Source organism: Panthera tigris, chromosome X (genome assembly GCF_018350195.1).
Source record: "Panthera tigris isolate Pti1 chromosome X, P.tigris_Pti1_mat1.1, whole genome shotgun sequence".
NCBI classification, from domain to species: domain Eukaryota; kingdom Metazoa; phylum Chordata; class Mammalia; order Carnivora; family Felidae; genus Panthera; species Panthera tigris.
The window spans coordinates 39,258,073-39,273,308 of NC_056677.1; the positions used below are offsets into that span (position 1 = coordinate 39,258,073).

The 15,236-nt window shown below is 51.6% G+C and overlaps 1 protein-coding gene across 1 annotated transcript in view; it reads right to left on the reverse strand.

The window, feature by feature from the left end:
* Positions 1–1,456: 1,456 nt before the first annotated feature.
* Positions 1,457–15,236, reverse strand: part of DIPK2B (divergent protein kinase domain 2B) — a 45,837-nt gene continuing 32,057 nt past the window's right edge. Inside the window, exons 3-5 of the mRNA XM_042974864.1 lie at positions 7,743–7,916; positions 4,383–4,671; positions 1,457–2,948 (exon numbers count right to left, since the gene is read on the reverse strand). Of these exons, the coding sequence (XP_042830798.1) occupies positions 2,608–2,948; positions 4,383–4,671; positions 7,743–7,916 (804 nt within the window). The 3' untranslated portion in view covers positions 1,457–2,607. The remainder of the gene's footprint in view (positions 2,949–4,382; positions 4,672–7,742; positions 7,917–15,236) is intronic.

A 15,236-nucleotide genomic window follows, 5' to 3' on the forward strand; every position in this document is an offset into this window, starting at 1 on the left:
CTCATTTGGCACAAGAGACAAGGGGGCTCTCTGGGGTCTCCTTTACAAGGGGACTAATCCCACCCACGAGGGTCCCACCCTCAGGAGCTAACCACCTCCCAAAGGCCCAGTACCAAGCAGCATCACACCGGGGGGGTAGGATTTCAACGTAGGAATTCTGGGGCGACGCAAACATTTCGTCTAGAGCACACGGTCTGTGACAAACACCAAGCCAGAAGGGCTGGAGAACGCAGTCGTTGTCCTCAGCAAGAGCATTTTCCAAGCACCCACTCTGTGCCCAGCCCGGTTGCCGTGGGGAACACAAAAGGACCCCATGTCACCGCCATGCTGAGGGAGCTCCCAGCTGGATGGCGGGCTGGGACACAGATCTGGAACCATCTGAACCTCAGCCCTGGGTACAGGTGCATACAGTGGGCAGGTCCGGCGTTGGAACCTGTCACTATAGACTGGCGTTGGGGAATACTGCAGGTCAGGTTCTTGAGGAGCAGACGCTAAGACAGAGTGTGGGGCGCGTGTCAGTTTCCTGTGGCCGCTAGAACCAATTACTACAAAATGGGTGGCTTTCAGCTGCTAGAAATGTATCGTCTCGTAGTGCCGAAGGCCAGAAGTCTAGAATCAGTTTCGCTGGGTTGAAAGCAAGGTGTTGGGAAAGGTGGTCAATCCTTGCCCTTCCAGACCAAGCCAGAGGGCAACGGTCTCAAAGACTCTCAGGCAGCCCAACCCTGCCCTTCCAGAAGCTTGGCCCGTCATCCTCACTATTATCATTGCCCTGGGGATGGGGGGATGGGGTAGTGCCTGGAACAGTCGAAGGGCAAACCCCAAAGACAACCAATCTGGTGGACCACAAATACGACTTTTCTTGGCCCATCTTTGAATGTGAGTGAAGGGACCCAATGTGGTTAGGACAGGGTGAAAATCAGCAGGTGACGGGGAAGGTAGGAGGGGCGTGGACTGGTAGCAGGAGTTCTGGAACTATCTCAGCGAGTCGCTCTTCCTCCTTGGGCCTCAGTTTCCCCGTCTGCCGTGTGAAGCCTGTTAAGTCAGGCATTCTGACCTAAAGGTGGTGATTCAGAGGGAAGAAAGAGGAGGCTGACTGGGAGGTCCCTGAGAGGAGAGGGCTGACAGGGAGGCTGGACAAAGGTCCAAAGAGCCCCCCACTGAGGTTTGAGGTGCCGGGCAAGACTACACACAGGGGCCCACATAGTATGTGGCTAAATATCTCAAAGGTATGAAGCAAACTGACAGACTGTCGAATAGAGTATGTTTTGTTGGCTGACCTTGAAAAACTATTTTTTAAATGTTTATTTTTGGGAGAGAGAGAGAGAGAGAGAGCACGCGAGCAGGGGGAGGGGCACAGAGGGAGAGGGAAACAGAGAATCCCAAGCAGGCTCTGTGCTGTCAGCACATTCCCCGACGCGGGGCTCGATCTCACGTACTGTGAGATCATGACCTGAGCCGAAGTCAAGAGTCAGACGCTTAATGGACTGAGCCACTCAGGCGCCCCCCCCCACCCCACCAAAATTTTTATAATGACCTGTAAGGTCAAGTTGGAATGCACATTCTCAGACTCCTTAGCCTCCTGCACTGGAGGCTGTTGGTGATGACAGAGCTGGCCTGGGGCCCTGGCTGTGGCTGCGGTGTCCTCACAGACCTCCCGCTCCAGGGAGAAATCCATCTTGGCGGTTAGGCCAAGGCCACGCTCGCGGCAGGCTGTTTTCCTGCCAGCGACCGAGTGCAGCCGGGATATAAGGGCCGTCTGGCCTGGGGAGACTCAGGGCTCCTCTGACGGCTGGCTTGTCCTCCAGGAAACCCCAGCAGCCCTGCTGAACCTTCCTTTAGTTTGTGCAGCTGACCGTCTCTCCCTCACTTGGGCTCAGACTTGAGTAGCTCCTTCTTGCCTTCCACACGGGCATCTTCTTGAATCCGATTCTCGCCCCTCTCACCCCTGTCCTGACACCTGCTTCTCGGAGCTCCTGGACCGACACATCGCCCCCCCACCCCCAGCCCACCCGTCATCGCTTCTCACCCTTGGCTCACCCGGAGTGTGGCCCTGTCCATGGGTCTCCTCCCCCCGACCCGTGGCAGTGTGGGGAGCACGGCAGGAGGGCCAGTGGGAGCACACAGAGAGCAGGCAGGGGGCCCCTCTGGTTGGAGTCTAACAGGGTCTTGGCCAGAGGGCCTCCCCCTCCCCCTGCCTTCCCTCCCAACGGCCCCCACCTCCACGGCTCTGTCTCATTTGCCCTGCCTGCGCACACTTCTGGAACATTCTGTAACCACCGGCAGGTGTCTGTGACCCTTCACAATCCCCCTGTCTTCTTTCACGAACTCGTGAGTCTGATGGAGAACAGGGGACACTGAGGCTCCGAGAGGTCCAGGGAGTGTCCACACCCGAGTCTGCCACCGCCTGGCCCTGGGACAATCACATCGTGTGACACAAGCCCCCTCTGGCTGTCAGCAGGTTCCTCAGGTCCTGGGAAATGAACGTGCATTTCTCCTAATGTCTGGGGACACAGCCACCTCTTTGCACCCTGCAGCCACGCGACTGGAGGGGGGGGGGGAGGAGCCAAGGATGTGGTCCCCGCCTGGCCACCAAAGGCCCCGGGCCCCTCAGAACTTCTCATTATACTTGCAATCCGGGTAGCGGTAGGCGAATCTGGGGTCGCAGGTTCTCAGGGGCCTCAAGAGGTCCTTCAGGCGGCTGGCGGCCCCGAGGACTTCGGGGTCTGGGCTGGCATCCTCCCCACATCGAGCAAGGGCGGCGTCTATCTCGTCCTGCACGGGGGAGGGGAACTTGCCCTGGAGAAGCTGAGGCAGCACCCGCCGACACACCAGCACCAGGCTTTGCTTCTCGGGGACGGCGTCGCAGGAGGGCAGCGGGGCCCGGCAGCCGGAAACCAGGCAGCTGAAGATGTCTGGACTCTCTTCTGCCCCGGCGGCCGCCTGGCTGCCTGGAAGAGAGATGGGAGATGTTAGACGCCCTGCAACCGGCGGGGGGCGCCACTGGTTAGACTTGCGGGGTGAATGGTGCGGCCAGCGCCCCGGCGTGTCCAGTCACCAGATGCAGAGCGTCGGGGACACAATGGTCCCGGCTGGGAACAACAGTGGGACGGGCTCTCTGTGCTGCGGTAGGATGAAGCCTGGGCACGGAGCGTGCGCTTGTCCCTGCCACAGGCTGGGTTCGAATCAGAGGGCTCGCATCCGCACTGCGATGCTCCCATTATAATGACTCAATGGGCGAGCCCCAGAAATCGCTAGAACCGGATCCACTGGTTCTTTTTGAGTCCAGAGTTGGGAGAAACAACAGGTGATTCAGAATATGCATTCAGTGCGACCGACAGGCGCAATAGTTTTCGTATCCCCAGTATTATGGAACCAGACTCATTTCTTCTAACTTGATTCTTTTTTTTTTTTTTTTAATGTTTATATATTTATTATTCTTGAAAGAGAGAGAGAGAGCACAAGTGGGGAAGGGGCAGAGAGAGAGAGGGAGACAGAATCCGAAGCAGGCTCCAGGCTCTGAGAGGTCAACACAGAGCCCGACGCGGGGCTCGCGCTCATGAACCGTGAGATCACCACCTGAGCCCAAGTCAGACATACAACTGACTGAGCCACCCCGGCGCCCCCTGACTTGATTCTTCTTAATAAAGGCAAATCAGGAAGCAAGTGTGGCTTAACCGGCCTGTCTCCGTAGGCCTTCTCGTATAAGCAAAATCGGAGATCAGAGAAGAAAATCCTCTGTCCTCTGATTGGGTTCGGAAAATCCGGTCACGGCTAGAAACTGGGATGTTCCAAGAGTTCTAGAACCCTGGATGAGCCGGGGCACATGGGGAGAAACATGATTCACTCATACACCTCAATTGATGCCGTGGTTTTTAGTCTGAACATTTTTACAAAGCGAAAGTGCCGAAATGGATGGCAACGTGTACCAGTGAATCAGCCAGATATGTAAGTTTCAGATAAGGGCTAGAAGCATCTGATGTGCAAGGCTCTGAGAAAATGGATCCGGTGGTGGTGTGTGTGCGAAGAGGGGGCAGGGCGAGTCCCAGTGTGCCCAGACCGAATTGGGTCAACAGCAGCGCCCTGAGGGTGCAGTCGGGGCCGGGCCACGATGCAAAATGCCTCCATGGCCAAGGTCCAGTTCCCCTTTAGAGATAGAGTCGGAGCACAGACTCAAACGGGGGAGAAGGACATTTTACGTGACAGCTGACACCCCCCCCCCACCCCTGCCGCCCCCGCCGACCGTGGGCTGCTCTCACTGTGACACCCAGAGACTGGAAAGACCCGGGGTGGGACCTCCCCCTCCCCACTCAGTCACCCCTCCCTGCCTCCTGTCACCCTGACTTCCCCTCTGACAGCTGCTCAGCCGGGCCCACGCTGGGTACCTTCCTGCTTGTCGATGACGCCCAAGGCGCTGGCATCCCGGATGAACAGATGCCCGTTGTTAAAGATGCCAAACGTGCCCGCATCGACGTGGGTGAAGTAGAAAAAGTAGTTCAGATCGTTGCTCCTCAGGGACTCCAGGACCCCGAGGAGCTGGTAGGCCAGGTCGGCCGCCTGGTCCGGGGCCGCGCCGTAGAATTCCCGCAGAGGGCTGGTGCTGGTGCTGACCAGGAATCTGCCGCAGGAGCCCAGGTACTTGGGCAGCGGCCAGCCCTCGGCGCCGGGGAAGATCTGGAAGCGGGAAGGAGGACGCATTAGAGGATGAGAGAGAAAAACTTGCCGGGACACCTGTTCCCCTGCCTCTCACCGGCAGCACCCAGAGGGATCAGCCTTACCGGGCACCCTCCGTCTCCAAACGCGTCCGCCACGGGGCCCTCAACCCCCCCCCCCCTTTTTTTTTTAAGAGTTGAAGAGTCGAGAAAATATGACCAGTATTTGGGATTTCACAGATACCAGTGCCTAGGAAGAGGCCATGGGCTTAAAAAAAAAAAAGAGGCTTATTTAAAGAGAAAAATATTTTTTAAATGTTTATTTATTGAGAGAGAGAGAGAGAGAGAGAGAGAGAGGAGAGGGGCAGAGAGAAAAAGAGAGAGAGAGAGAGAGAGAGAGAATCCCAAGCAGGCTCCTCCCTGCCAACGCAGAGCCGACTCGGGGCTTGAACTCACGAACCGTGAGATCATGACCTGAGCCGAAAGCAAGAGTGGGATGCTTACCCAACGGAGCCACCCAGGGGCCCCAGAGAAAAATATTTTTTAAAATGACAGCACAGGCACCAGGTTCTGGGATAGAGCCAAAATCATGAAAGTGGCCCCTGGTGGCACAAGTTTTGGGAACCATGGCACTGACTCTGGGTGAATCTGCCTGGTTTGGGTAACTACCTAATCACAAATGCCCCCCCACTCCCAAAACTGGAACCTTCCAACAGCCTGACACTGATCTAGGGAAGCATACAGCCCCCAGCGGATGTCCTTTGTGTCCTCACAAGAGCACCACTTGTGTGGATTTGGGAAATGACAGAGGGAGGCGGGAATCCTGGCTGGTCTTTTCTTGACTATTTATTGAAGCAGCTGTATCTAGAATAGTTCCTTCCTTCCTTCCTTCCTTCCTTCCTTCCTTCCTTTTTATTTATTTTGAGAGAGAGAGTATGAGCCAGGAAGAATGCAAGGGAGAGAGAGAGAGTTCCAAGCAGGCTCCGCACTGTCAGCACAGAGCCCGATGTGAAGCTCGATCCCATGAACCCGTGAGATTGTGACCTGAGCCGAAATCAAGAGGCGGACGCTTAAACGAGCCACCCAGGCGCCCCTAGAATGGTATTTCTTTAAACCAGGGGGAAACGGCAGAAAGGATAAATACCACTTTTTGTTTCTTATTTTCCTTCTTTAAGAAAAAGAACTGATTCCCCTCTCTGATGATTTTCTGTGGCCTTCTGCCCCTTTTAACCCATCCGCATGTTGTGAGGCTCTCCCACTATTGCCGTAGAGGGAGGTCTTGCCCTCCCCTCCCCCAGCCCTGCGTGGATGGAGGGTCCCAGCCCAGGCCTCTTGGGAGTTGGCTGCCACCACTGAGGTTGGGACAACGGGAAAGAAGACCCTCGGGGGTCACTAGGCAGGTTTTAGCGGAAAGAGTCCGGACCCAGCACTGGATTTGGGTCCAGACGGCTCTGGGTTTGGGTCCCATTGCTGACCTTAGCTAAGTGACTTGTGGTCAGGTCACCTCATATCTCGGAGCCCCACCCACCTCATCTGGAAAGGGGGACAATGATAATATTTCTGTGCAGTTGTCGAGTGGTCGTGATGTAAAGCATTCAATACAATATCCAGTACCTGACAGGTGCTCAAGAAGTGAGAGTAGCTCATTATATTTCAAAATAGTAATCATGTATGTATTAATAAATATACATTCACGACACAGTAACTTATACATTAATATATTAATGGTTATATAGCAAATCATATGATTATTAATATATTATTATATATGCTATCATAGAATTATAACTCATTTTATATATTTTATATTCTATTCTATTATATTTTACAAATTATATTACACATAATGATTAATTTTATATTATAGTCTATTATTATATTTTACAAATTATATTACACATGATGATTAATTTTATATTATAGTCTATTATTATATTTTACAAATTATATTACACATGATGATTAATTTTATATTATAGTCTATTATTATATTTTATAAATTATATTATGCATAATGATTAATTTTATATTCTATTATTATATTTTACAAATTATATTATGCATAATGATTAATATATATTAATATATGATATATAATAAATAATTATATATCAAATAATTATAGATGAGAAATATATTAATATATCAGTTACTAATATATGATAGAATATGCAATCTAATTAATATAACAATAATTATTAATTATGCACAATTAACAACAGCATATGATTATACTTAAAGTTACATTAACATGATGAAATTAATAATTATAGAATTAATTGTGATCATAAATATCAAGTGTCTTTGCTGGGGCGTCTTCTTCCTCCACTTGTACCTTCTCCCTTTCCTTCTCTTTTCGTTCTTTTGTTTTTTTAATTGCTTTTTCATGTTCGTTTATGTATTTTGAAAGAGAGAGACAGAGCATGAGCGGGAAAGGGGCAGAGGCAGGGGGAGACAGAGAATCGCAAGCAGGCTCCACACTGTCAGTGCAGAGCCCGACAGCAGGGCTCGAACTCACAACCCACGAGATCATGACCTGAGCCGAAATCAAGAGTCAAGAGTCGGATGCTTAACCGACTGAGCCACCCAGGCGCCCTTCCATGTCTTTTCTGTCCCCCTCCTTCCTCTTTCTCCCTCCTCCTCTCTGTAGCCCTCCTCCTTTTCCCGCTCCTTCCCCTCACTTCCTAGTTTCCCTTGTGCCCATGGTGTGAGCATCCTGATTCTTGGCATTTGGGGGAAATGGGTGCGACTGGGCTCCCCATGTTCTGTGGATGCTTGTTGACTTGCTCGGTGGCTGCCTCCAGCACTGGATTGGAAACTACAAGAAAACGGGGAGCCACCATGACTGCCTTACTGATCAGTGTATCCCCAAGTTCAAGTGCACCCTCATTTATTTGCCCATTCCCCTATTGGTAGACATCTAGGGTACTTCCACGGTTTTGTCCTTTCTAAGCATCGCTGCGGGGCTCATCTCCAGGAGGTGTGGCCCCAAGGCTTGCTGTAAAGGGGAAGAGAGCTAAGCCCGTGGCTGGCCCCCTTGGAGCCCGACCTGAACCCCCTCCCCAGGGTGGGGGGGGGGGAGTCCCCGCGTACCTGCAGGAGGATGGGATGCGCGTTGACAGCCAGCGTGTAGAGCAGACGTAGCTTGTCGCGGTCCGTGAAGTGGTCCATGAAGATGCTGCCAGCATCGGCCACCTCGGCGTAGCGTCGGACCACACGGTCCAGGAGTCGCTGTGACGGGCAGCGCAGGAAGGGACTGGGCAGGCCCTGTGGGAGGTGGGTGGGAGAGACCCCAGGAGGGGGAAAGGCTGCTGAGGTCTTGTGGGGAGCCGTCAGGACGGGACACAGGCAGGCCCTGATGGTGGGAGGAGACACTAGATTTGGAGGATGGAGAGAGTAAGGGGCTGCATGGGCTCGGGCTGGGGGGGGGGCCTGGGGGGGAGACCCCGAGGGCCAGGGAGAAAGGATGAGCTGTCCTAGGGGCAGGGTAAGCGGGCACTGGGCAGGTGGCACAGCCCAGCAGGCAGTGAACGTGTTAGAGATCCTGCATTTGGCCACCGTCACACCCCCACTGTGCCCCTCCAAGGAGAGCCAGTCTCACACCGAATTGACCAGAGCGGCCCTCACTGACCTTTTCGATTCCTTTCACCGTCTCGTGACACCTACCACGATTGTGGTGTTACACGTGAGCATCTTCTTGGGATCAAATTGGGAGGTCCGGACCTATCCTTACCTTCCGTGACCTGCCACCCTGCCGCCATTTTCTCTTCACGCTGAACCAAGAGAATGAACCCAACCGACTGATAAAAGCGAGTTAAAAATAGGGGCCTGGGGCCCAGCTGGCCACAATTCAGCCCCAGCCCCACACCTACCGGCTAGCTGTGTGACGTTGGATGAGTTACTTCGTCTCTCTGTACTTTGGATTAAAGTCTAAAGCGAGGGTGCCAGTAATAAGAGATCATGAGGATGAAATAAACCAGTAGGTGTAAAATACTCGAAGAGCGTCTGGCCAGCGGTAAGCACTCAGTAAACGCTATCGGCTTTTATTACATGAAAGAAGTTTAAACTCCCAGCACAGAGGATAGGGGTGATAGCCAATGATAGCAGCGGGAACAGGAGTCAGGCTTTGTGGCTGAGAACAGGATTTTCAAGCTCTAAGAGCCTGGCTTTGAAGATTGCAAACCAAAGCCTGAAAGGTCCAGGGCCAAAAGTGTCCCACAGGTGTCTGTAGACCGTGTTTCCGGGCTGCCCGCCTAGCGGAGGCTCTGGCTGAGTGAGCCGTTGGGGTAGGTGGCGAGGTGGAGGGGGGGTTCTCCAGAGCCCCCGGACATCCTAGCATGGGGCCGGGGTGGCAGCCTGGAGCCCGCCATCTCCACAACCAGAACCCAGGAGGATGGAAGGATCACTGGGAGCCTTGAGATGCCTTGAGCGTCTTGGAGGTTGAAGGGGGCACAGATAGACTCAACCATCCCTGTTTGCTTGGGACTGAGAGTTTCCTGGGATATGGAGCTTTCAGAGCTAAAACTGGGAACCCGAGACAGTTGGTCACATTCCCACATGGCTAGACCACGGCCGAGGGCACAGCATGCCTCTGCCCCCTGACGATGACCAGAACTGACTGGTAGAAGCCAGTGCGGAGGGTTGTTGAACTGCCATGGATAGTACCATGGTACCATGTTGAACTACCCAGTGAGCCCTCGGACTCCCCAGGGAGGGAGGGGGCTGGTCCAAATTCTGAAGTGACTGGGCATGATGGAATGTGACTGGGGTCGTCTGACGGTGTTCAGATGCCCCGGCTTACTCCCCAGAGGGGTGACAGCGCGGGAGTTGAGCTCAGAGAGAGCAGATTAAAGACCATTCCATTTTTGCACCTCTGAGTCTGTGAGGGTCCAGTTCCTGTGTGTTCCATCCTTCGGGAATGTTCATAGCTGGGAGGAGTGGGGACTAACCCACCACCTGCCAGGCAGTGGGCTGGGTGTTCCCCGTGTAGTAGTTCATTTCATGCTCCCAGGCACCCACGAGGTAGGTGTCATTATGCATCTTGTTTTGCAACCGAGGAACTGGAAGTCTTCAGAGTGTGGGCAAGGGTTGGATTCAGGATTTGAACCGGGTAGGGACTGCATGTTTGTCCCCCTGCCCCCCCCCCCCAACTTCATATGTTGAAACCTTCATCCCCAGCGGGATGGTATCAGATGGTGGGGCCTTTGGGAAGTAACTAGGCCACGAGGGTGGAGCCTTCATAAAGGGATTAGATAAGAAGAGACATGTTGGGGCACCTGGGAGGCTCAGTCTTGATTTTCGACTCTTGATTTCGGCTCAGCTCATGATCTCATGGTCGTGAGATTGAGCCCCGATTTGGGCTCTGCATTGGGCGTGGAGCCCGCTTAAGATTCTCTCTCTCTCTCTCTCTCTCTCTCTCTCTCTCTGCCTCTCTCGCTCTCTCTCAAAAAAAGAAGAGACACAGGAGCATCACACGAAGAGAGAGCTTTCCCTAGGAGCCGATGGACCGGCACCTTGACCTGGAACTTCCGAGCCTCCAGAAGTGTGAGAAATAACCTTCCGTTGTTTAACCCCCCCTAGTCTATGCTACTCTGTTACAGTAGCCCGAGCTAAGACAGGACCTGATCTGTTAGATCCGCACCATTTCCCCTGAATAGGTCCTGCCCCACTTCTGTCCCCATAAGCTACCCAGGTGGAGTCCACAGATGATTTGAAGCTACAAGAACATCTCTTTGCTTCTGATCTCTGTCCCCGGCAGCCTGAAATTCCACCTTTACAGATAATCATTGGGGACAGGGGGAGATAAGTAATCTCTTCTCTTCTGTGAGCCCAATGCCCGGGAAAATACCTCTGGAAGAGGTAGGACACGATTTGGCCATATTATATATGGCCAATTATATACGGCCATATTATATAAGGCCATATTATATTTGGCCAATAATAACAGATGATAATTATTGAGCGCTTCCTGTACAACAGGAGCCGTTCTAAGCCCCTCACAGGTAGTGGCTTCTTTTATTTACGCCTTGCAAGAGCCGAGGGAGGCATGTAGTATGAATATTGAGAAACGCGAACATTTTCTTGAACCCAAAAGCCCAGTTTTTCTGCGCGATTCTAAAAGAAACGAAAACACATCTATCGGCTCATCAAATCTTGGAGGACGGGGACGTCTCGGCTGAGGCCGGAAGCATGGGTAGAGGGACCCCACAGAGAGGGTGGGAGAGGATTCTTTGCAGACGGAACACCTTGAATAAACCTTGAGATGAGAGAGAATACGCTAGTGACAGTGGGAAGAGAGGAGGCCAGATGGCAGGAACATTGGGGTCATTTTAAGGAATGTTAATTTTATCCCGAAGGGCTGGGAACCACTGAAGGCCTTGAGCAGGGAAGTGATATACTCACATACGCACTTGAGGAAAATGATTCTGGGTGCAGTGTGGATAGATTCAGAGAACTGTGTCTTCTAGTTATGGGCTCTTGGATGCTAGTGAGGCATATGGCTGCCTAAAGATTGCATTCTCTCAGCTTCTTTTGCAGCTAGGTGTGGTGATGTGACTGGGTCCTGGTCAATGAAATATATGGAGAAAGTTCTGGGAAGGACCCTTAAAGGGACAGGGTGTATCCTTCTTCATTCTTTCCCCGCCCCCCCCCCCCCCCCCCCCAGAATGCGGAAGCGATGGCTGGTGATTAGGCAGCCATTTTGGACCAGGGCATGCTGAGTGTTGTAGAGCAGCAAAATGAAAATAGCCTGGGTCCTCGAGAATCATAGAGTCACTGTATCATCCCTGGACATTCAGGTGTCAGTTTCTTTTCTTTTTTTTAAAAAAAAATTTTAATGTGTATTTATTTTTGAGAGAGAGAGGGAGAGAGAGAGAAACAGAGCATGAGCGGGGGAGGGGCAGAGAGAGAGGGAGACACAGAATCCGAAACAGGCTCTAGGCTCCAAGCTGTCGGCACAGAGCCCCACGTGGGGCTCGAACTCACGGACCGCGAGATCATGACCTGGGCCGAAGTCGGTCGCTTAACTGACTGAGCCACCCAGGCGCCCCTGGATCTGTTTCTTTTATGTAAAAGGGAAATATATTTTGATCTTGTGTAAGCCACTGTGATTTGAACTTCTTGTCATATGCGACTGAACTTAATCCCAAGTGTCACAGGAAGAAAGAGTGGACGCAGGGAAATCAGGAAGATGCAGTGGTCCAGGTGTGAGAGGGGAGGATGAAAAGCTTTGATTTGAAGATATTCGTCGGCAGTAGAATCCATAAGTCTGGGCGATTGGCTGGATGGGGGAGGAGGGGCAGGAAAAAGGGACATGTTGGAGATAACACCCAACGTGAGGGTGGATGCCATTTGCTGAGGTTTTTTTTTTTTTTAATTTTAGAAAGAGAGAGAGTTGGGGGGCTGCAAATGGAGGAGAGGGGCAGGAGAGAGAGAGAGACAGAGGCGGGGGGGAATCTCAAGCAGGCTCCATGCTTAGCACAGAGCCTGACACGGGGCTTGATCCCACAACCCCGGGACCCTGGACACGTGCTGAAATTGAGTCAGGTGCTTAATGGCCTGAGCCACACAGGCAGGCCAGCTGTGGTCATTTTAAAACATGTTCGCAAACTCTTCGACTCTCCTCCCCTCAAGGGGTGGAGTCTAATTCCCCTCCCCTGGAACATGGACTGGCCTGGGTGACTCACTTTTAGTGACTGGCATGCTTAGGGGAGTGATGACACATGACTGCCGAGCCTTGGCCATGAAAGGTGATTCAGCTTCTCCTTGGCTGTCTTCTCGCACCCAGCTACCATGCCGTAAGAAAATCCTGGCCGCAGGGAGAGGAAGCAGCCCTCAGTGGAGTGCCTCGCTGACACCAGCCCCAACGTGCCACCGCGTGACTGAGCCATCTTGGAAATGGCTCCTGGTGGCTGTATTGAGCCACCCCAGGGGATGCCACGTGGAGCTGGGTGAGCTCGCTCCTCTAAGCCCTGCCCAAGTTGCAAGTTTTTGGACAAAATCGATGGTTGTCGTTGTTTGAGGCCACTAGGGTTTGTTACACAGCAATACATAACTGATACATTTGCCGAGAAGGTTCTGAGCACGCCCCCCCCCCCCGCCCGCCTCTAGAACAATGGCCAGAAAAGGCTCTGAAGCCATCTCGTACCCCAACTCCCTTTATGGTGGAGGCGGCTGCTTCTCGGGGTCCCACCCGCAGAGTGGAGCTCCAACTAGTTCCGTCTGTGGTGTATTCTGGCCAAGTGCAAGCCCGCGATTATCTCGGCTCACGGCGAACAGAATTGGGAAACGAAGCATTTTCAGTAAAACCATGATTCATCCCCAGGCCAAAGGCACCCTCTTCGGGGATCGCCCACTGCTTTGGAATTTCTAAGCCACCACTCCCTTCTCAACAGGGCTAACGCAGCACCTGCCAGTGAGAGGTTAAAGGAAACGCAAAGCCTGGTCCTCTGTTGCCCCGCCAGTCGCAAGCGTGCCTGGATTCCTTATCTTTGCATTTCCTGCCTCATACCATCTCCCGGGGCACCCGGGCAGCCGGTCAAAGTCTTCATGCTGTGCTGCTAGTGACTGGGCTTCTGCTCTGCCACACGGCCACTTACCAGGGGCCATCTGTGCTGGGTGGTACTGACAGCGATGGTCACACGTCTCCTCCGCAATCCCTAACAGTCTGTACATCGGCCAATACGGGTATGTCACCATGATGGCGTTTTACGTGTCAACTTGGCTGGGCTATGGAGCCCGGTTTTCAACCAAATGCTGATCTAGGTGTCGCCGTGAAGAGATTTTGGAGATGTGGTTACCATCTACGGCCAGCTGACTTAAAGGAGAAGGGATTATCCTCCATAGAGTGGGTGGGCCCGATCTAACCAGCTGAAAGGCCTTAAGAGCAAAACTAAGATTTCCCCGGGGAGGAAGAAATTCTGCCCTGTGGATCTGGGATTCGCCAGCCCCCCGTCATTGGGTTCTGCTCCTGAAGCCAAGACTAGTCTGTCTGTTCACTAACTTGAATTTAAATTAAGAAAAACAAAACAAAACAAAACAGAAAAAGCTATGCATGGGTTCGCCTGGGTGGCTCGGTCGGTTAAGTGTCTGACTCTTGATTTCGGCTCAGGTCATGATCTCACAGTTTGTGGGATCGAGCCCCGTGTCGGACTCAGCCCCCCATCATTGCATAAGCCAATTCTTTGAACTACATCTCATATGTATGTATATATATGTACACACACGTGTATTTGTATATATACATGCATATAAAATATTAGATATTCTGCAAAATATTTATATTATAGTAATAATTTACACCATGTGAACTAATATTAATTAATAAATGATTAATATGGCACCGAATATAATGTATTAACACGATACACAAGATACGTTACACCCAGATTACACACTGGTGCTAAAGGAAAAGCGTTTGTTCATTGTGGACATGACAGCAACTGAAACCAAAATCTGAGTACACGAGGCCTAACTTCCCCGATGAGTTCTTTGATGTTTGGTTGGCTTTTATCCACATTCTCGCGCGTGTTTGCTCAAAAAACATCACCAGCCGCCAACAGGGTCCTCATTGCAAGGGTTCTTACGACAACAGAAACATCAGTGTCGAATTGTCTAGACAAATGATCCCATGACTCTGTTGGAGGTACTTAAACAGTGAAGGGTTCGTGTCCAAAATCTATAAAGAACTTCCCAAACTCAGCACCCCAAATCAAGTCATCCCGTGAAGAAACGGGCAGAAGACACAAATAGACGCTTCTCCAAAGAAGACATCCAGATGGCCGACAGACACATGAAAAGTTGCTCCGCGTCACTCCTCATCACGGAAACGCAAATCAAAACCACAATGAGATACCACCTCACACCTGTCGGAATGGCTAACGTTACCCCTCAGGCAACAGCAGACGTTGGCGAGGATGACAGGAGAAAGCGGAACCCTTGTGCGCTGCTGGTGGGAATGCCAACTGGTGCAGCCACTCTGGAACACAGTATGGAGGTTCCTCAAAAAATTAAAAATAGAACTACCCTACGACCCAGCAATCACACTACTAGGAATATGTCCAGAGGATACAAAAATGCTGATTCAAAGGGGCACATGCCCCCCAATGTTTATAGCAGCCCTATCAACAATAGCCAAAGTATGGAAAGAGCCCAAATGTCCATGGATGAATGGACAAGGATGTGGTATATAATATATATATATATATATATATATATATATATATACATGGTATACACAGACACACAATGGAATATTACTTGGAGATGATAAAGAATGAAATGTTGCCATTTGCAAAAACATGGATGGAACTAGAGGGTATTATGCTAAGCAAAATAAGTCAGTCAGAGAAAGACGGGTATCATATAATTTCACTCATATGTGGAAGTTGAGAAACACAACAGATGAACATAGGGGAAGGGAAGGAAAAATAAAGATAAAAACAGAGAGATAGGCAGCCCGTAAGAGACTGTTAAACACCAAGTATAAACAGAGGGTTGCTGGAGGGGAGGTGGGTGGGGTGATGGGCTAAATGGGTGATGGGCATTAAGGAAGGCACTTTTTGGGATGAGCACCGGGCGTTATATGTA